This window comes from Lutra lutra, chromosome 4 (genome assembly GCF_902655055.1).
Source record: "Lutra lutra chromosome 4, mLutLut1.2, whole genome shotgun sequence".
Classification (NCBI taxonomy): domain Eukaryota; kingdom Metazoa; phylum Chordata; class Mammalia; order Carnivora; family Mustelidae; genus Lutra; species Lutra lutra.
The window spans coordinates 81171957-81194383 of NC_062281.1; the positions used below are offsets into that span (position 1 = coordinate 81171957).

Here is a 22427-nt window from a genome sequence, read left to right on the forward strand (position 1 = left end):
CCCTGGCATAATGACCTGAGCCAAAGGCAGAGGCTTAACCAACTGAGCCATCCAGGCGCCCCTGATTATGTTCCTTTTTTTAAGCCCTAAGTGAGGGTTCAGTATGGCAAAAAAATAGATTAATGCTTTGAAAACATGCACTATATCATTGATGATAAAACAATATATTTGACCAGTTAAACTTCATAAATATGATATTTAAATCAAATTTCATAATGATATTTTATCCTAAAATTAATTTTGGTAACTTCACTATTTCAAAGAACTGAATTATGTTAAATTTTTAAAGATCTGATCTTTGTTTAAATGAATTAAAATAGATTTGTTTTTTCATGCAGATTTGAGTTCTGTGAACCTGCATTTGTGGTTGGTAATTGCCTCCAGATAGCATCTGACAGTCATCAGTATGATCGAATTTACTGTGGAGCTGGTGTCCAGAAAGACCATGAAAACTACATGAAAATATTACTGAAAGTTGGAGGCATTTTAGTCATGCCTATAGAAGATCAGGTAACTTCTGCTGTCCTTTGCTTAAACACAGTAGTTTAGGATGGGAAATAAAATCAGTGAAAATTAGTTGTAATTTTAGACAAGTACACTTTATAGATCTATCTATATTAAAAAAAAATACAAAAACCTTGAAATGGATTCTTAATTATGGAACCAAAGAAAATACAGAAGAGATCCTTTATACTAGGATTTGAAGAGATTTGGTCTTTGACCAGAGCTTAGCTACTACCTGTGTGGTGTTTGCCGAGTTGCTTCCTAACTACAGCTCTTTACCTGGGGCTTTTTAATTAAATGTGATGATCTCTACTAACTGCTCAGTTTCCAACATTCTTTAGTTGTTTAAACATAAAAAAAGAAAATCTATTTTGGATTTGGTTTGGACTGCTTAAATCCATTAAAGAAACAGATAAGTTTTTAATTCTTCATTTAATACTAGATAGACTTATTTGAAAATATTTTTCAGCAGTTTGCCTGCCCTCGTTTAGAATTATTAGATATATTAAATGTATGAAATACTAATGTATTCAGAAAATGGGTGGATCTTTCAAAAGGAAATTACTTAATGTATGAAAATACATTTCAAAAAAATCTTTAATATTCATATTAACCTAAGTTTGAGATGTTTAAAATGCCTGTGTTTTGTACAGTAGAAGATTAATTTTATAAGACAACTGGGACCTTGCTTGATCATTTTGGAGTTTATAATCCTAGGAGGAGTTCCTTAACATCACAGCATATTATTTGCAGTTCAGTAGATTTCATCATTACCATGCACTGTGCTCTGTGGCAAATTGTTTGTCAGTTATTAAAAAGACATAATAAAAACGTTCATTAAAAAACATTCCTAGAAAAATGTTACTTTAATGCTTCCACAGTTGAGACTCCCAAATGAGCAATCTTTTGTTTTCTCTTAAAGATATATTTTCAAATACTTAAGATACGGCTTCCCATAGGTATTTTATTAAATATTAATTACATACTATTATGCTAATGTCAAATATAATGAACTGATTTTTATAATAGAAATTGAAGATATTAATTCAACTTGATCAAGCCGTGTACTGAGCTAATATTTTTTTCCAAGGACTGGGGATGGGTTTTTGCCAGGTAGGTAAAACTTCTAATCCTTTTGTGATTAATTACATTATTTGTGAAATACTAATTTGGGATTAAAATTAGAATCTGCGTTTTATTACTCTAATGGAGCACCATGAAGTTGAGTCTTTGGTACGCTAATCAGAAAATGGTTTTGGGGCACCTGGCTGGCTCAGTCAGTTAGGCAGCTGCCTTCAGCTCGGGTCATGATTCCAGGGTCCTGGGATTGAGCCCCATATTGGGCTCCTTGCTCAGCAGAGAGCCTGCTTCTGTCTCTTTCTCTGCCTGCTGCTCTGCTTACTTGTGCCCCCTCTCTGTGTCTCTGTCAAATAAATAAAATCTTAAAACAAAACAAAACATGGTTTTATTAATATAGTGCTTTAACCAAGCAACAGAACCTATGTGAGACATATATTTTGGCAGCCATTAGCAGGTGTGGATTGGAATAAGACCCCTCAAAGCTATTGGATCACAAATACAGCATGATGAGTCACCTGACTATATTTAGATATTTTATTTACATCGACTAATCTTTTCTTGAGTTGCAAATATTTGTCATTCCTTCTGTATTACTTTATGGTAAGTATTGAAATGAAAGTAATTTGGTTGCATTCAAATAGAAATGATTATAGCAACCACTGGGGCATTTATTCCATTAAAACAAAATTGTGACTGTAAGGTGATCACATTTCCAGGATTAAGCTATTCTGTTTCTGTTTTTCCCTCTAAATAGTTAACACAAATTATGCGAACTGGACAGAATACTTGGGAAAGTAAAAATATCCTTGCTGTTTCATTTGCTCCACTTGTGCAACCAAGTAAGAATGATAATGGCAAACCAGATTCTGTAGGACTCCGTAAGTAACTGTTGGTCCTTTCCGATTGAAATGTGACTTAGATTGTTCAACTCTTATGTTTGGGATTTAATAGACTATGTAATTATGAAGAATTAAATAAATAGGCAGTAATATATTCAGTAGATTTATTCAACTTTTTTGTGGAGGTGGGTTAAAGCCCCTACCTTGCACCAGATGCTGTTAGCTGCCTTCAGGGACATATGAAGAGAAGGGGCAGGTAAAAGAAAACATGAATTTATTAACTGTAATTGTGAATTTACTACGTATATTAAATTTGTGGCATTTTTTTTTAATTTTTAATTTTTTCAGCGTAACAGTATTCATTATTTTTGCACCACACCCAGTGCTCCATGCAATCTGTGCCCTCTCCAATGCCCACCACCTGGATCCCCCAACCTCCCACCCCCCCGCCCCTTCAAAACCCACAGATTGTTTTTCAGAGTCCATAGTCTCTCATGGTTCACCTCCCCTTCCAATTTCCCTCAACTCCCTTCTCCTCTCCATCTCCCCTTATAAAAGGACAGCAAATGAAAAAGTCTTTGTGAGCTTGGTTGTCCAAAACCAGAAATAAGTTTCAGGGTAGTTGAAGCTCATTGGCTAGAGTGTAGAAGATAGATTATAAAAGACTTTTCTTAAACTGAAAGGGAAAATCAGTGTTGGTGTGGACAGAGGTAGAAAAATAGTAGACTACGTGGAAGATGGTGGTAGAGGAAAAAAAGTACATAAAGTTTTCCCTTGAGTAGCTAGCTGAGTGATGGTACCATTTATGCTGTTTGCAAGACTGGCAGTGGAGTAGTTTGGAAATAGGTGTGGGAAGATCAGATGTTTTATTCTGGCCATGTTTGAGCTCTCTTTTGGCATGTGAAGGACAGGTAGTTGAGTAGGTATAAACCTACTGTGTGAGGGAGGTATAAATTAAGAATCCTCAATGTAAAAATGGCATTTTAAGCTATTAGAATAGATGAGAGCACTTGGGGGAGGGTGAAGAGAGAGAAGAGGTGTTTGTGTTGGAAACCAAGAAAAAACAGTATTTCAAGGAGAAGGGAGTGATCTGTAGCTGAAATACAAAAAAGAGGTGAGAGTAGTATTAATTGGTTTGTGATTTATCATGGTTTTGGAAATCAGTTATTAAAGTTCTGTACCAAAAATGAACTTTACCATGGTAGACTTCTTTCTATAATTTGCTTTTTTAAATGAATTATTTCAAAGGAATCTGGCTTTATATTTAATTTTATTTTCATTTCATTTTACCCTCTTTTGAGCTTTGTGATTTTTGTGGCCTGTTTTTCCCTGTTCAGGTTCTTAACCAATGGAGAGATGGACTTGGCGGAGAGATAGCTAGGAACTGAAATGTCACTTTTATTACCTAATCAAAGTAGGTGGGGGAATATGGCTTAGGTCTGCATGTTAAACTATTTTCTCCCTCCTGTTTTCCAACATTAGAATTACAGGTTATTTATGTCAGTTTTCTTTAACCTATCATAACTGGTTAGAAAGTCATAAAGAGAAGTAATGGAAACAGTTCTGTGACACTGTTTAGTCTTGACAGTGGCCTAACTTAACCATTAACTTAACCTAATGTAACCATTAGCATGATGTGTACCTGTAAGGATACAGATGCAGAGGCCCCTGTAGATCTCTGTGCATCAGCCACTTAGGTGTTTTTCTTTCTAATGGGCACTGTCATAGCCTGAGCATTCCTCTTTATCTGACAATTTTCCTACTTTAGTGTCCTTTTTTTTTTTTTTTCCAAAGGAAAAATGTTTAATATAAAGATTCAAGATTCACATCATGATAATCTAAAATTGAATACTTGTGTTTAAAGTTCAACTTTTGCATTAACTTATCTTGCCATCTTTTTCCGTTTTTCTATTATTTCACCCCATCTCTCTCTATGGTTACAATGACAGATTCCCTCCCTTTCCCCAGTGGTATATAAAGCCTACTCCTGCAAAAGCTACAGTGATTAACACTAATTTTAAAACATCCTTTAACTTGTACAACATTTTAGTAGTATCTGTAACATTCCTTTCACCTACTCCCCAAGTATACTGTTCAGTCCATCCTCCTGGGTAGATATGTGACATGTAATTTTGTTTTCCTTTTTGATTCTTGCTGTGGGAGGAAGGTAATATATGTATTGTGTGTAAGCATTTATAGACCTCCTAGATTGTTAAAGTATATCCTCCAGTAATTCTTTCAAAGAGGGTATGGAAGAAACAAACTTTGTGAATTCTTCGGTATCAAAAAATGTCTTTGTTTTTCCTTCAAAATCAAATGCAAGTTTGGCTGGGTATAGGATTCTAGGTGTAAAGCCTTTTGCCTGCAGAACTTTTATGACATTGCTCCACTGACTTCTAGCATCTAGAGTATCTAATGATAAATCTGCAGTCAATCTGATTCTTGTTCCTCTATAGGTTACGTCTCTTCTTCTGGAAGCCTTTAGGATCTTTTCTTTATCACTGGAATTCCCAAATTTCACCAAGATATGTCTAGGAGTGAGTCTCTTCTCATCAATCTTACTAGGTATTCGGTAAGCACTAACAACCTCAAGACTTGAATCCTTTAGCTCTGGAAAGTTTTATTCTATGATTTCCTTAATTATTTCCTCTGCTCCATTCTCTTTATTACTTTTTTCTGGAATTCCTATCAAACGGATGTTGGAACTTCTCGATCTATCCTCTATGTCTCTTGACCTTTCTTTATTTATTATCTCTTTGGCCATTTGCACTGTATCCTTAGAGAATTCTTCAATACGGTCCTCTAGATTGTCCATTCTCTCTTCAAGTGTGTCTATTCTGCTATTTAGAACAACTATTGTGTTTTTTATTCCCAAGACCTCTGGAAGGTAATTTTTAATATTTGCAACTTCCTCCTGTAGCTCTCTGAAGGTGTTAATTACATTTCTTCTAAAGTCTTCTTCTGTTTCTTGTATTAAGTCTGTTTCTTTAGATGTTCGCTTATCTGTCAGCAGAGTTTTGTGTCGCTCTTTTTCAGTTTTCCTTAAAAACTTGTTGGTTCCTGATGGATAACTCAAATTCGTACTTAAATGCCTTTTCTGCTTAACAGAACTTATCTCTAGTGATTTTGAGGGAGAGGCCAAAGTCAAGGTGGGACAGACTGTCCCAACTCCTTGGTTTTTTGGTACAGCCATTTCCTCTTTATTCTGGGTTTTTTGTACCATTTGGTGTTTCACCAATTTTTTCTTCTCAAAGTCCTGAGCCAAATAATCATAGGCAATTTCATTAAGTCCATCTGAAGCCCATTTTTTCTCTATTTGGGAGGCTGTCTTTACACTTTCTACCTCTGAGTCCTCTCCTTCCTCCCAGGATAAGACTACTTCCATTTCCCACTCTGAACCTTCTTCTTCCTCCAGCTCAGAATCTTCTACCTCTTTAACTGAAACAACCTCCAAGCCATTACTGCTTTTTTCTTCAGCTCCACATTTTATATTTACCACAGAGGGACGCTGAAAGGCTGCATCCGGTTTCTCACATAATACTGAAGCTTTTTCTTCTCCCTCCTCCTCCAGCCCTGAAGTCTCCTCTTCGTCCTCTTCCTCCAGCTCTGAAGTCTCTTCTTCATCCTCCTCTTCCAGGCCTGAAGCCTCTTCTTCCTCATCCAACTCTGAAGCCTCTTCTCCCTGTTCTTCCTGAGTCTCTAAGTTGTTCACCTCCTCTGGCTCTGCAACCTTTACCTCTTTAACAAATAGAAAGCTCAAACCATCACTGGCTTCCCTCTCAGCTCCATGCTTTGAATCTAGTAGAGTTTTTTCCACTTCTTCTTGAATCCCGTACCTTCTTCCTTTCTTTATTTTTTCCTTTTGTGGGAGTACATCTTTCAGTAATTCATTCAGAAATGGTTTTTGGCTAGTAAAACTGATGAGACTTTGCATATCTGCAAAGGTCCTTACTTCACCATCACACTTAAATATTAATTTAACTTGGCATAGAACTTTAGGTTCAAAATCATTTTCCCTCAGAATGCTGAAGACATTACTCCACTGCTTACTGATGTCCAGTGTTGCTGATGAAAAGTCTGCTGCCAAAGTAAGTATCGCTCCTTCATCTTCTCTGGAGGTTTTTAGAATTTTCTCTGTATTCTTTGAGTTCTGAGGGACTTTTTCTTTGACCAGTTCGTCCTCTCCAATCTCTCGTGTTACTTCCATATGGATGCTATGTTCTTCCCAGTTGTTGTCTAGACTGCTTATGGCTTCTTCCACACTTCCCATGACTTTGTCATTTTGTGATTTATCATGGGGCAATTCCTTACCTTGGTCCGTACTATACTCTTCAGCTCTGTCTAATTTGCTACTCGGCTCACTTACTTCTTTTCTTTTAGAAGTCAACTTTTCAGTAGCTTCAACTATTTCAGAGTTTGCTCCTACTATCTTCTCTAGCAACTCTGTTTTTTGCATGGCTAAACCTTTTATTTGTTGCAACTCCTTTTTGGTACTGGAGTTATTTATGTTCTTCACTTCAGGCATTTTACTTTCTACTCCTAACATTTCCTTTAGGTCCTTTTTAAGGGATTCCTTTATCTCATTGACCATTAAGTCCAGATCTTCCATCAAGCCTTTAAACTTCATCAGCATAACTGCTGACATGTCTTTGCATTTTAAATCTAATACCTGAGCCATCTCCTGGTCAGTTTCTATCAAGTGAATTCTTTCCCTATGGGTGCTATTTTCCTGTTTCTTTGCAAGTCTAGCAATTTCTGACTCTACAATGGACATTGTGGAAATGTTGTTTTATTTTATTATCCTGAAGAGTAAATTTTGTTCTTGGAGGTCTGCTAGACTCCTCCAAAACTCAATAATCTTTAAAATATATTTATCATCCAGTGAAGTCGGTTCACCTGGAAAAAAGTTCTCTGATGAACAGGACTTGGTCTTCCCCACAGCTGTCTCAGTACCAGGAGAAGAGAGGCAACCTGAGGACGCACCCGAGCTCCTCCTTTTTTTTTTTTTTTAAGATTATTTATTTATTTATTTATTTATTTATTTATTTATTTGACAGAGAGAGAGAGAGAGAGAGAGAGAGATCACAAGTAGGCAGAGGAGGAGGGGGAAGCAGGCTCCCTGCTGAACAGAGAGCTTGATGCAGGGCTCAATCCTAGGACCCTGAGATCATGACCTGAGCCGAAGGCAGGGGCTTAACCCACTGAGCCACCCAGGTGCCCCTTTAGTGTCCTTTAGAAGAGTGTGGTTGTAAATGTGGTTTTACAGTGACAGAGTTGTGAATGACATGGATGATGATTGGTTATAAATGGGCAATTTTCATTCTCTCTCAGTTTAAGGATGTCAGTACAAACAGATGTGAATAGTTAAAAAGACTGTCTTTGGTTGGGTTGAGCAACATGACTTTACATGAATGTAAAGTAGGGATAAATTTGGTTCAAAAGGATAAAATGGAAAATAAGCCTGAATTTAAAAAAAATTCATTATGCCTCTAAAGTATTTACAGGTGAAAGGATCTGTCTAAATTTTCATCAGAATAATATGGTGGGGATGGAAATAGAAATGGCACTGCTGATGAAGGAAGATTAGCTGGAAGGGGTGGTTGTTGAAGCTGAGTGTCCAGTACATGAGATTCCTTATACTGTTAACTCTCTTGGGTATACTTGGAAGTTTCTATAATAAAAAGAAAAAAAAATTACCAGTTTGCAATAGCAATTTTTAAAAATGAGTCAGGAATTGCGATCTTGTTTAAAAAAAAAAAAAAAAGCTTCACTACGAATAATCACGGAATGAAAAATGTTCTGAAAATATTATTTGTCAAAGTTTAATAGGATGTTTGGAGAATAAGTTTTCTTGTCTGTTAAAATTGCTTTCTGTTTAGAGAACATTATTTCATTAATTATAGGGGGTTAAAATAAGAATGTTACTCCTCCCCCCCAAAAAACACACACACAACTAAAAACATACACATGCAAATCTTTGCCAAATGTATTTTGTAGCTATGAAATTACCCATAATAAACAGTTACTAAATGTAGTTATCACGTTCCTCAAGCTTATTTTTCTCTACTTCTATGGTATACACACTGCTCTAAGTTTAGGGCAGGCCCTTTAGAAAGGGATGAAAGGAAAAGGAAAAGGAAAAATATTCTATCAACTTAAAGAAAAATTGTTTCCTCTATACACCACCCATCGAATACTTCTTTCTGTATTCCACATGTGTGGGCGTTTCCACACCAAGCAATTCTCCAGTCCTTTGCAGACACCAAGTAGGTGTCCTGTGATCTAACTCCATTCTGACACTAACCAATGTTAGCATAGACCCTAAAGGTTAAAGGGTCCTATCCCACAAAGCTGCCCCCTCCTCCTCCAGCTGGAGACACCAATCACAAATACAGGTTTTCATCTGTGTTTCTGATCTCCTGGCTATAAATCAAACTCCCAGACCCCTTTCTAGAGTTTGATAATTTGTCGGAATGGCTTACAGAACCCAGAAAAACAGTTTACTTACTAGATACCAGGTTTATTATCAGAAGATCTGACACAGAAACAACCAGGTGGAATTGATGCATGGAGGAATCCCAGAAGTTCTCTGAACGCTTTCAGTTAATGCTATTTATGGAGGTTTGATTGATTAAATCATTGGCCATTTATGATTAACTCAACCTACATCCCCTATTCCCCTTCCAGAGGGTGCTAGTGAAAGTCCCAGTCCTCCAAGTGCATGGTTGGTTCCCCTGGCAACCAGCTCAGCATCCTCAGTCACCTTGGTGAGCCCAGCTTACCACAAGTCATCTCATTAACGTAAACTCAGGTGTGATTGGTTATCACTTACAAAATTCCAAGTGTTTTTAGAGTTCTGTGTCAGGAATGGGAAGCCAAATGTGTATTTCTTGTTACAAAATCACAAAGGATAAAAGAAACTTCAGAAATTGTGTCACTAAACCACCTTGAGTTTTATGGGATAGTTGCTGTTTTTGTAGGCTAAAAAATGGCCCCAAATTATCACTTTTGTGAGTTTGACCTAAATATAATGCCTTTTTCAATCTCTGTTAATAAACAAAAGTGAAAGTGCTGACTGCTGGGTTCCTATGAAATCTGTATGGGGCCTACCTTTTGGGAAACAAATAGAGCTTACGTGTGTGTGTGTGTGTCTGTGTGTGTGTTAGAGATAAACTTAATTATAATTTTGAAGTGAAAGCTTTAATCCAAAATAAAATTTTAATAGCAGTTAGGATTTGCGTTGTCTAGTCCCTTAAATCCTTATCTCATGACTGGAAGCATTAGAAACAAGGAAGTGTTAAAGAATAGAAAATAATGGGAGACTTTTGAATATCTAGGGCTGAGAATTATCCAGAAGTTTTTGTATCATTCAGAAAAACTTAAATGCAGCTCATGTGGGTACTATTTTAGGACTTAAGTCTGAATCTTTTCCATTGTGTATCTAGTTTGTTCTTTATGAAGTTCAGGTATTCTGACAGTTTAGGATTGAAAGATTCATCATTCTAACAGTGTCCTTGGAATGGTGGTGTTGGCAGAGGAGGAACATAATTAAGGTGTGAAAAGAGAAGACTAAAAATTTAAGAGGTTCAAGAATAAAGACCAGCCAAAAAGACTAATTACAGCTCTATTTCTTAGTTCTTTTATAATTCCCAAAACTTTTTTTTTTAAAGATTTTATTTATTTATTTGACAGAGAGTGATCACAAGTAGGCAGAGACGCAGGCAGAGAGAGAGAGAGAGAGAGAGAGAGGAGGAAGCAGGCTCCCCACTGAGCCGAGAGCCAGACTCGGGACTCGATCCCAAGACCCTGGGATCATGACCTGAGCAGAAGGCAGAGGCTTTAACCCACTGAGCCACCCAGGCGCCCCTCCCAAAACTCTTTTATGGATTCATTTTCCACTAGCTTCCGCTGCTTTTTCAGAGCTTTCCCCAGGCATAGGCCTTTATTCTCTGTCTACACTCCCTCTTAGGTGCTCAAGGAGAGGCTGATGGCTCCCAGATTTCTGCCCCCAGCCCTGACTTTGCTTCTGAGTCTCGGAGGCATGATTCAGCTGCTTGTGTTTGAGCAGGAGCCTAGACTGTGCAGTTAAATGCCCATGTGCAGGTCCCAACTCATGTCACTTATTACGACCTCTGTGACCAGGATCAAATTTTTCACCTCTGTCTGCTTCCTTTTCCTCACTTCATGTGAAATGTGTTATTACCTGTAACATGATGAAATGGTGATCAGTGTGTCACTGTTGTTTTTCTTCCTGAAATCTCCATTCAGGAAATGTAGTAGACATTTCAGATTTTGCACAGAGCAATTGTGCTTTTCTTCTCCCCAGCCACTCTTCCTCTCTGTCATGTCAGTAATTGGTTGTTAGAACCAACTAGTTTCTTGGGCCAGAAATTCTCCTACATCCAATCCCCGTCCATCCTGTCTTCAAAATGTGTTGCAAATTTGTCCAGTTCTCTACATGTTTACAGCCACCCTCCCTTACTCCCATCTGCATCAGAGCGTGGTCAGATCTCCGGTGGATTACCGGAGTCTTCCAGCTGGTCTCCTACTCCCTCTCTTTATGATCCATACTCTACAGAGGAGCCTGAGTGCCATTTTCATTGCATTACCCCTGTTTTTTAAAAACCCTTAAGTAGCTGCATGGCCAATACAAGGCACATTTTTTACCAATGCCTGCGAGGTCACCCATGATCATACTTCTTACCATTTTCTTCTTGCTCTGAACTTCATCTACACTAGCCTTCTTTCAGCTCCTTGAACATGCTAAGCTCATTTACCTCTTAGGGCTTTGCTGTCCCCTCTGCCCCAAGGTATTTACATGGCTATTTCCTCATGTCATTTAGAGCTTAGCCCAGGTATGACTTCCTCAGGGAGATGTTTGGACTACCCAGTCAGAAATAGCTCTACCCCCATGTTACTTTCTGTGTCATTGGTGTTTTTTTTACATCCTGTCCTCTTTTTCACAATTATTTTTTATCTACCCCCTCCCCCAAATATATAATCTCCATAAAAGCAAGGACTTAGTCTGAAGCATCCACTGTATGTGAGTTCTTTAATAGTAGGTGTCATAGAGTTTAACACAGAGGTATTGAATGAATGTTAAAACAGCTTAAATAGTTTTGGGAGGTAGGCAGAGGAGGTGGTTATTTTACACATTTTAACATATAAGGGAGGAGCTCTCACATGTTTTTACTTACCAGTGTTCACAACAGTCCATCATGGCAGAAGCAGGACTTGAACTCAGATTTTTGTGTGTTGTTTCAGTTTCCATCTCATACAGTTGGGGACAGGCACAGGAACAAACAGTTTCTAACTAAACATGCCCAGTCTGGCTCTTTGGAATTCTTTCCTATTTCAGGTTTCAGTAGGGAGTTGGAAAAAAACAGTTTGAAGAAAAGGTTTTATAGTAGGCCACTTAGGTAGGTGCTGAGGTATCTTTGAGTCAGTCTGAAAAGTCTCCCATGCTGGAGTTTAAAACAAACAAACAAAACCAACACAAATTTATCTCCTGCAGGGTGTATCTAATTTGTGGTAGGGTCTGGTGTTCAGAACACAGGAAGGACTCTGAGTCTTGGACAGGATGATGTACTGTGCAAGCCTAGAGTGTACAGGGCCCTGTAGGGAGGACAGAGAGGAAATGCTGTGGCCCTTCACTCCTGGAGCTTTTATAGTCTGGTGGTATAGAGATACCACATACCAGAGAGTTCCTAAGGAAGGCAGGCTTTCATAGGTAAAACAAAAAAGTTTGCAAGGGAAGTATCCAGAAAAGAGTACCAAAAGTGAAGAAATAAAAGCTAAATGGTGAAGATTTTTTAATGCTGTTTAACTGGAAGAGGGTTATGTTCTATTTTGTTTAGGCATTTGAGGATCCTTGATGATAGTTTTATTTCTACAGGGCTGGAAACTGTGAGATTAGAGTTAATTTCTGTATATATAAAGTATCGGAACAGGCTACAAAGAAGAGTATGTGTTCTAGGGCTTATGCATTTACAGGTCTGTGGGAAATGGGAGTGAAAAGACAGGATAGGTTCCAACTGTGATGTGTTTGATAAAAGTAAACATCAGTAATTTAAGGAAATCTGTGGTGTGTTTTGGGTTATTAAATTGTTGACAGCGTGATTTCTGGTGGCTATTCGCCTATGAACCAGTTCTACTTACCGATTTACAGAGAAAAACTCTGTGTGTGTGTGTGTGTGTGTGTGTGTGTGTGCGCGCGCGCATGAGTAATAGCTTTAAAGCTCAGACTGAAGGAGCTGTTCAAATGTTGCATTTATTTGGGTTTTTGGAATCAATTGCTCTTATATGATTTTCAACATCAAAAAGTATAAGAAAAGTACAGTATGTCTCTCTTATTCTTGTTCCCTAAGTACTTCATTCTCATGTAGCCTTTTTCTAAGTTCTTAACTTATTCTCTCAAAGAATTTTTATGCATATATATGGGGACACACATTATCTGTGCACGGAAACCTTTCCAGCATCCACAGAATTTAGAATGGTGGCTTAGCAAATAGTAGGCATCTTGAAGTCTTTGTTAGGTGGAAGTCAGAGTAGCTAAGAAATACTTGTTTTGTTCTGTGAGGGAATGAACAATATATAATGTTTTACTTTTTTATGTTTTGTGTGTGTGTGTTTGTTTTTGTTTTTTTTAGCCCCCTGTGCTGTCAGGAATCTCCAGGACTTGGCTCGTATTTATATTCGACGTACACTTAGAAATTTCATAAATGATGAGATGCAGGCCAAGGGGATTCCTCAGAGGGCTCCACCAAAAAGGAAAAGAAAGAGGGTTAAACAGAGAATTAATACCTACGTATTTGTGGGTAATCAGCTTATTCCTCAGCCTCTAGACAGTGAAGAGGATGAAAAAATGGAAGAAGATAACAAAGAAGAGGAAGAGAAAGATCATGGTGAAGCCCTGAAGCCCGAGGAGCCACCTCAGAATTTACTGAGAGAAAAAATCATGAAACTACCCCTACCTGAATCTTTAAAGGCTTACTTGACATATTTTAGAGAAAAATAACTTAGATCAAGAAGAAAGAATACCTACTGATTATTCCTTTAGTCTTGAAAATGTAGCATTTGTTAGGAGTTAAAATTCTTTCATCAGAGCAAATTATAGTGGAAAAAGTATAACTTGTTTCTGTCTTAGTAATAAAAAATGATGTATTCAGTAATTAAAAAGAATCCCTTTTATAAAATATATTTTTCTTTAAATCTTGGAAAAATGCTGTTTTAACTCAGAGTGACTTTAAGAATGGAATGCAACAATACTCAAGATTTGTGTACTGTAAATCCTTTTCTGATTCCTTGCAGATTTGTAGTGGTTAGGCTTACATTTAATTTTGTATAAGGTTAAATAATTGTTAAGCACATACTGATTTTTGAATTGTAGTTGTTTGCATTTCCTGTATGAAAACTTTCTTACCTAATTAGAAAATCAAATGCTGTGTAGAACCACTTACCTTACTTTGTTGCAGTCACTATTGCTGAGTTGCTATAGTATTCCGGGCAATATATGAGTGCAATAACAATACAAATACTGAATAATTTAGCTTTAAGAAAAAAGTTTCACGGAATTCAACAGCACTGCTACTTTTGCTTTTGAATCTATTGCCAAAAGACACGGGAAATGATCTGCTTCTCTCATAGAGATTTTAAGAGCACATCAAGTGAGTATTAAATAAAAAGTATATACCTAATACAGTTCTTAATTTGTGTGTGGTCCCTTTACATTTTCAGTATTTAAAAATAATGAGGTTATCTTACTTGCTGGAGTTTCAGAAGATAGTACATTTAGGATTGGTTTTCCTCTTATCCAGTGTATGAAGTATTTGTTTTAAAAAGGAATATCCATTGTTCTGAATGACTGTTGACAGCACAGACAAGTAGGGAGGAAACATGGGTAACAGCTTCTTTCTTGAGTTGTACTCAGAGGCAGGACCAGAGCAGATTTGGTCAGCAGGTGCACTTTAGCCAATAGAACCATTTAAATATTTGTCTTTGACAAGTTGAACTGATCTTGCCTACATACGCTTTGAAATTCATCTTTGTGTAGTGTATGAGATACTCACAGGAATTGTATGTAGATGCCTTTTTGCTTTGAAAATTGTGTTCAGAATCATAGTATAATCTTTGGGACCTATGTTGTGCTCATTTAAGTTATCATGGTGTTTGTGGGGTGGTTTTTTCTGTTTTGTTTCTTGTTTTTTTTTTTGTAAAATTATAATGATTTTCACTTTTTTTTTCATATTACATACTTAAACTATCCATCATTTGACTATTAGTTATAGCTTTATCAAGGATAAAACAGGTAGTAAATGCCATTGTTGGTTTCTTTTCTTCCTACTAGGACCTGAAAAGAGTCATTCCTTGTTAAGAAAGTATGCAGTGTAACATATTTACTACTTAGTGTCACATGGATTATGTATTTTTGAAAAGGAAAAATTTGAGAGTATCACTACCAGCAGCATCACTATTGTAGTAGTTGATCAAATATGTTTAAGGAAACCCAACTGATGTATATAATAAAGGATTGTTATCTCTTGAAAGATTAACTATTAGTAATACACAGATGGTTTCAAACATCTGAACTCGGGTAATTCTACATATTTAAAACAAGTGTTTGAAATATTCTAAGTTATGAATTCTCCCAAGTAAATAAGGATATTTTAGTAATGGGAAGGATAATTTCATGGAAGGTATTTGTTTTATACCAGTGACTGGGGTTAGGGGATAGGGTTTGGAGTTGCGTGTATCTCCACAAAATTTTTTTTTAGATGATTACTAAGCTGTTACTGTTATGAAATGTCCCATCTCATTTCTGTCAAGGAAAAAAAAAAACAGTTTTACATGATTGTCACCTGTTAGGAATGTTCATTTTATTTTAAATTAAATGTTTTAGAGGTTTAATATCGAGTTCCCAATGCCCACATATTTTTATCTAGCTCCCTTCCCCTGGCCACCCTCTACACACTTTGTTGGTTTTGGAGCTAGTGTCCAGTTATGTAAACATAAATAATTCTTAAGTGATGATTTTACTATTCAAAAGAGAGTTTTTGTTGAGGATATATTTGAAGATTGACTTATTCATATGGTCCCTAACTCTGTTGACCTTAGCAAAGTGTACAGTAGATTTTCATGATCATTATATATTTTTTGTCATTGAAATGTATCTTTTGTGTTTTTAAATGCAATCATTTTACAGTTGTGACTTTATTATTGACTTTAAATGAAATAGAAATAAAAAATGAAAATTCAAGTGAAAAGCCCTTTTATCTATTAGTTGGAATATATCAGAATGATTAAGAATATTTTGGGTTTGTGTTTATTTTTTAATGAACTTACGGTTATTTGAGTATGGTTAATTATGCTTTTTTAGGCAAAGAAGTAGCAAATAAAGGTTAGATAAAATTGAAATTGATGAAGAATATATTCATGGGTTTTTAGCAGCCAGATAAAATGATAGAAATAATCTAATCTAGGTTTTTTTGGGTTTTTTTGAATTTTACAGAGAGAAAGTAGGCCTAGGGAGAGCATGATTTTCCTAAGTCAGACAGCTAGATGGAAATGGCTTGAAATAGTTTCCAGCATCTGATAAATCCAAGAAAGCTTCAGCAGCACCATTACTACCAAGAAGATTATTTAAATCTATATCTCATATTGGTTCACACATTAGGTTCTAGTTTTAGTAAAGAAAAAAATGTCATTAAAATAGCATACATAATGGTTAAAATACAAAAAATGTTAAATGTTGCTATCTAGCTGTTTGAGAGGACACAAATGAAGTGCAAAGCCTGAAATCATGGTAAGGTCTTGGAAAACTATTTTAAATAAACAGTTGCATATTAATTAAATTTTGTTCTCCAGTGGCCTGGCTTTCTTTTCTTTTTAATTTAGAAAATCCCAATGTATCCATGATTATATGCTTGAAGTATTGTATATAGTTGTCTGTATTCAGACATCTCATTTCCTTTGACTGTTGACACTTCTGAAGACAGTGTAGATTTTTTTGAAATTTATTTTTATATTCAGTAGATATGAAGAATATTTAGAAGATATATGCAGAACACAAGGAATAAGTAATTCAGTGTACCTGTAAGTACATGTGTGTACCTACAGCTAGCTTTGACTACTGGCATTACCATGACTTGTGTTCCCCTTCCTAATCTCCTCTTAATTCCTCTCTGGGGTGTTCCTTTTGTGTTTATCATAACCTTGCCTTTTGCTGTAGCTTTAGCACACATGTTTGTATCTCTCAAGAATAAGTCACTTGGCTTCATACATACTTAACTTTATATTAATGGAATCATACTCTGTGTATTCTGCAGGTTATTTTTTCACTTCATGTTGCCTTTTCTGAGATTGCTCTGTTTTGTAGTTACGTTGTATCCACAACTCACTCATTATACTGTTGATGGACATTTGTTGTTACATAAGATACTTTGCTTGTCAACATTCTTAAACATGTCTTGTGACTGTATGTGTGCAAGACTCTTCATAGACTGTACATCTAGGTGTAGAATTCCTGGATCATAGAAAAAGTTTATATTCACTTTTACAAGGTGTTGCAAATTTATTTCCCAACATAGTGTTAACAGTATGTTCCTTCCTGCAGAGTTTAAACGTTCCAGTTACTGCTTAACCTAACCTATATTTAATAGTGATTTTGCCTGTTTAGTAGTATGAAGTGTTAGAGGGGCTTTGTTACTTATTAAGGGGGTTTTGTACCTTTTTGAGTGTTTTTTTGGTTTTAAGTTTCCTTTCTGTAAAGTTCCCAGTAGAGTCTTTTGCAAATGTTTTATTCCTTAGTTTCTTTTAAAGAAATTGACTTGTAGGGTTCCTTTTGTAGCCTGGCTATTAACCCATTGTCAGTTATGTGTGTTGCAAATATCCTTCATTAGTTTGTGGTTTATGTTCTCATTTTGTTTGTGTGTCTTTCTTGAATTAGATTTTTCAATTTTAATTGTGTTAGATTCATCTTCACACAACCTCAGTTGTGTGAAGATGAATATGAAAATATATTGAATTTATATTTTGAAAAATAATATGAAAATATTAGCCTATATTTTCTTACAAAAGTTCTGTGATTTTTGTCTTTCACATTTAAGTCTGTAGTACACTTGCTATTGATCTTTGTGTAAAGTGAGAAATAATACTTTTTTTTATTAATTTTTTTAAATTAACATATAATGTATTATTAGCCCCATGGGTACAGGTCTGTGAATCGCCAGGTTTACACACTTCATAGCACTCACCATAGCACATATGCTCCCCAATGTCTATAACCCCACCACCCTCATAATACTTTATTTTTTCTTACTTTGTTGATCAACTGTTTCAACACCATTTTTTGAAAAGTCTCATTTTCTTCCTCTGATCTGCAGTATTAACTGTCATAAATTTATGTATCTTTTTGCTTTGTGTCTAGGTTTTCTTTTCTATTTTGTTAGTTTATGGATCCCTGTGTTTAAACTACACAGTCTTATTTACTATAGATTTATAATAATTCTTGATCTAGTAAATAAGTCCTTTCAATTTAAATTTCAGGAATTTCTTGGCTATTCTTGGACCATTTGACTTTGAAACACATTTTAGAATCAGTTTCTCAGACTACTTATACACAGTCCTCTTGGGATTTCACTTGGAATTACTGAGTTTATAGATCAACTTGCGTGAGAACATGTTTATATGATGCAGTGTCCTCCAATCCATGAATAGAGTACTTCTCTCTTTTATTTAGATCTTATTAAATGTTTTAATAAAGGTACACAATTTTGTTTGAAGCATCTTTTGATTTATGTTTAGATATTTTATATTTTTTCAATGCTGTTGTATTGTTAAAATCACACTTTGCTCCATTATTGATTTTTTTTTTTAAAGATTTTATTTATTTATTTGTCAGAGACAGAGGGAGAGAGAGCGAGTGAGCACAGGCAGACAGAGAGGCAGGCAGAGGCAGAGGGAGAAGCAGGCTCCCCACCGAGCAAGGAGCCCGATGCGGGACTCGATCCCAGGACCCTGGGATCAGGACCTGAGCCGAAGGCAGCCGCCCAACCAACTGAGCCACCCAGGCATCCCCCATTATTGATTTTTATATATGACTTAAATCCCACTGTCTTGAGATTGTTCTAAATTTTCTACATAGACAGCCATCTTTATAAAGATGGTTTATTTTTACCTTTGGGTTTGTGTTTGTTTTTGTTTTTGTTCATTTTGTTTTTGTTTTTGGTCAGATATGTTGGTTGGGACCTCCAGTACAGTGTTCAGTGGAAGTGGTGAACCTTATTTCTTTTTTTATTGCCCAGATATAGTCATTTTTAATAAATGCCTTGGTGTGCTTTGAAAGAATATGTATTCTGTTCTTCAGTATAGTATTCTGTAAATGTAATTTGAATCAAATTTTTTATTGTATTTGAATCTAATACTTTTAAACATTTTTTTGGTATGCTTTTGTGATTTTCAGCAAAATCTCTCATTTTGATGGTAGAATGTCAGTTCATTGTAGTTCTTCCAGTTTTTCTTTGTGTATTTGATGCAGTGATGCTACACTCTAGGTTTTTTATGTCTGTCTGGTGATTTGAACCTTTAACATTACGTAGGACCCCTATTTGTATCTATCCTTTACTTCAAAGTCCATTTGGTTTGATACTCCTATAGCATTGCGGGGGTGCTGGTCACCTAGTGTATCTTTTTAAATTTTTACTTTAAAAGCTAATTTGGGGATACTAATCTCCAGGGAGATTTTTTTATTCCCTTCCTTCCCATAGCAAGTTTGAAATAGGCAGTTTTATTTGTGTTCTCTGGGTGGACGGGGACAGGGTGAAGTGGATTTCTAGTTCATCCTTAATGAACTTGAAGAAAATTCAGGTTTTCCAGTTAAGACCCTCCACTTAGGAAAAGGCTTTTTCTTCTCCCTCCTGTAACCCTGATACCCCCAAATCTATCTATTTTACTTGGTTAAGCAAGTACTCTTCAAGCTGAACCAGCCTTCAGTGTTTACTTACATTGCCAGCTTCTCATTTTTTCTTCAGTTTTGGACTCTTGTATACATGTTTAACTTAGCACCTTGATGCATTTTTTAAAATGTTTATAATACTTAACATATATAATAATACTTTTCTGCAGGAAAGTTGTCCTGAGGCATTTGAGGGAAGAATCTACAGTCTATAGTAGCTGTGTCACTCATGTGGTTCTCTGTGCCTTCCTTATAATTCTTAACCCTGTATTCACAGGAGGAATCAGTAGAATTTTCTCATTTATTGGAGCTTAGGTTTCTCAGTAGAGAGTGTGTAGTCACTCCTAGAAAGTGCTGTATGAATACAAGCTAATACGTTTTGAACTGAAAGCAATGCGCAGACTTGCGTGCCTTGTCCATCCAAGTCCTCCAAGTCACAAGCATCGGCAGAAACAGTAATTGTAAGGCATGGAACTGAAAAGAAGAAATTAGCTTTTTTTAGAGTTTATTTTGATATTTAGACAATAAAGTAAACATGAACAATTGTCAAGCATACTTGGTTTATTTTAAAATCATTCTTCATAGTATTTTTTCTTGTGATCTGTGCATTTTAATTAATAAAAACCCCACATATTTAAGTTTTAACATTTTGCCAAAAGAGGGCAGTATTCACCCACTGTAGAATGTAAGAGGACTGAAAAATTACTGGAAAGAAGGAAAATGAATTTATTTTTCTTTATAAGGTTGATAAGCTTTGACAAAACTAGATCTGTAATCATTAGATTTGTCTCCCAGGCTGGTCAACTGGGAGTTTCCTAGATTGGACCATCCCAAATTTTAATTTGCTTTTTTACATTTTTTAAAGTTCTAGTTTAGGGATAAGATTTGTTTGAGAATTTTAGTCTTTAAGGATAAAACCATAAACCTTTTCTAAACACCTGCTTAGAGTAACCAAAAAAATCGTTTAAAGCATATTTATTGAAGTCTGTCTTTGCCAGTGTCCTCAGGGCCACTCAACTCAGTGACCCGTGGCTAATTAAACCTGGTAAAGAATGTGTCTTCAGCCAGTGGTGCTGCCACTGAGCCCAGCGGTGGCTCGGCCTTGTTCTACTTTACACATACGTTTGTCTATCAGTTTGCCGCCTCTGCATGGTGGTGTAGGAGTTCATGGCGTAGACATAACAGCTTTAAATATTAAAGGAAGAAATCGAAGTAGCTGGTTTGAATCTCGTGAGTGAAATGCTTTGGGCTTGAGGTGTAGAATATATAGGAAGAAAGGAAACCATTTTTTGAAAGCCTGCTTTGGAGCCGGGAAGGAAAATGTGAGCCCAGATCAACTAATTAGAACTCTGCCCTTAAGGATTTGGTAATAACTGCCAGATAAAAAGAAAAGCTGTTCTCCATCGATTCAATAAATAATCAACTTGCGCTTCAGAAGGACAGCCGGGGGAGAAAAAAAGGACAGCTAGGGGCTAATAAGAGGCTGGCGCTTACATAACATGTAAAGTGGAAGTAACTTTGGAAAAGTTTATATTTGCATTATGCTGCCCAATAGAGTGCGTTTGTTTCCTGAAATGGCTTTTGCCCGGACTAGCTTCTCCGCGTCCCGAGTCCAGCGCCCCCTACAGGCGGCTGGTGCCCTCCGCCCTGTAATGTGATCTCCCTGCTCCTGGATTGGTCAGAGGCTGAGTTCCCCCGGAGCGGCCCTTAGCTGGGGCTCCCAAGCCCGGCTCCGCACCGCACGGCAGGTCCCGCACCGCAGCCGCCGCCGCCGCTTCCGTCGCCACCACCGCTGCTGCTGCTGCTGCTCCTGCTTCTTGGCTTCCAGCAGCGAATGGAGCGATGGAGTCCAGACTCTCCTGCTGGACCGCTTGCTTTCTCCTGGTCGTGTGGTGCCTGCCAGTGCTGCCCTGCCCTAGCCGGTGCCTTTGCTTGAAGAGCACCGTTCGCTGTGTGCACTTGATGCTGGATCACGTTCCTCAGGTGCCGCATCAGACCACAGTTCTGTAAGTTGCCAGAGATGCCCGTTCAGCACTTTTCCATTGCCCTCTACTGAGACTGAGCACTCTGCTTTTCACCTAAATTCCTGATGCGGTGCCTGCTGTATAACTGGAAGAGGGTTTTCACGTTTCAAACGAATTAATGGTCCTGCTTTGTTAGACTAGAAAATGGGAACGATGATGTGTTGAAATAAATGTTTGCATGAGGTGCAGTTGTATTTTCCAGCATCTTCCAGAACTTACTAAGAATTCACAACTCTGTCTTACGAGTATTCCTGCATAGAGTCTCAGATTATTCCTTTCATCCTTTCCAAAATCCTTTGGACTCCTAATTGGGTCAGCATGTGTCTATCCCATTTGAAAAGAACTAATTCAGCTTCGGAGTGTGCTTCCAACTGATTATGTGCTGGCGATTTGCATTTCTTATGTTCATTATCGGGCTTTGTATTGCGTGTGCCTCTCAGGTGGGTGATCCTGTCAACCTCGGGCCCTTGAAGGACTGTTGGTTTTCCAGAGCAGACCCTGTCCAGTAGAGCACTGGGTACTTAGAAGCCTTCTGGAGCAGTGACTTAATCAGCATCTAGGAGGCATTATGGGATGGTAGTGGGGTAGTAGAATAAACCGTAATACAAGTATAAGATGGGCCTTGGTTCAAATCCTTATAGTAAGGTGGGGATAATAAACCTGTATCATTGAATTGACATTTGGATTAAATTAAATAGTATGTGTGAAGTGTGAATTGTTTATTATCATTTTTAAGTCTTAGATCAAAACAGAAGGCAAAACACTGAAAGGACATACTGATTTGAAGGGTTCATCTCTCTGTGGTGAAATTTTTGCGGATTATGTCATGTCCATGGAAGAGAACTTTCACTGTTCCAAGTCCATTCTTGAGCAGAGTGAAATAGCTTAACATTCCTGGGATTTTGAGATATGAGATAAGAAGATCAGCACTGTATTTTTTTTTTTTTTTTTTTGGTCATCAACATGAAATGAGGAATTTAGCTTGGTAATGAAAAGTTGAAGTTAGTGGTTGGTACTTGTTTAGAATAA

The 22427-nt window shown here is 36.9% G+C and overlaps 2 protein-coding genes across 4 annotated transcripts in view; both read left to right on the forward strand.

Annotated features, from left to right (window-relative positions):
* The window catches only part of PCMTD1 (protein-L-isoaspartate (D-aspartate) O-methyltransferase domain containing 1), a 67802-nt gene extending 53115 nt beyond the window's left edge, over positions 1-14687 (forward strand). For all 3 annotated transcript variants that reach the window (XM_047727587.1, XM_047727589.1, XM_047727588.1), the window contains 3 exons: positions 339-510; positions 2339-2462; positions 13073-14687. In XM_047727587.1, the coding sequence (XP_047583543.1) occupies positions 339-510; positions 2339-2462; positions 13073-13440 (664 nt within the window). In that variant the 3' untranslated portion in view covers positions 13441-14687. The remainder of the gene's footprint in view (positions 1-338; positions 511-2338; positions 2463-13072) is intronic.
* Positions 14688-18510: 3823 nt separating this feature from the next.
* The window catches only part of PXDNL (peroxidasin like), a 466402-nt gene continuing 462485 nt past the window's right edge, over positions 18511-22427 (forward strand). Inside the window, 1 exon segment of the mRNA XM_047727586.1 lies at positions 18511-21380. Within this exon segment, the coding sequence (XP_047583542.1) occupies positions 21217-21380 (164 nt within the window). The 5' untranslated portion in view covers positions 18511-21216.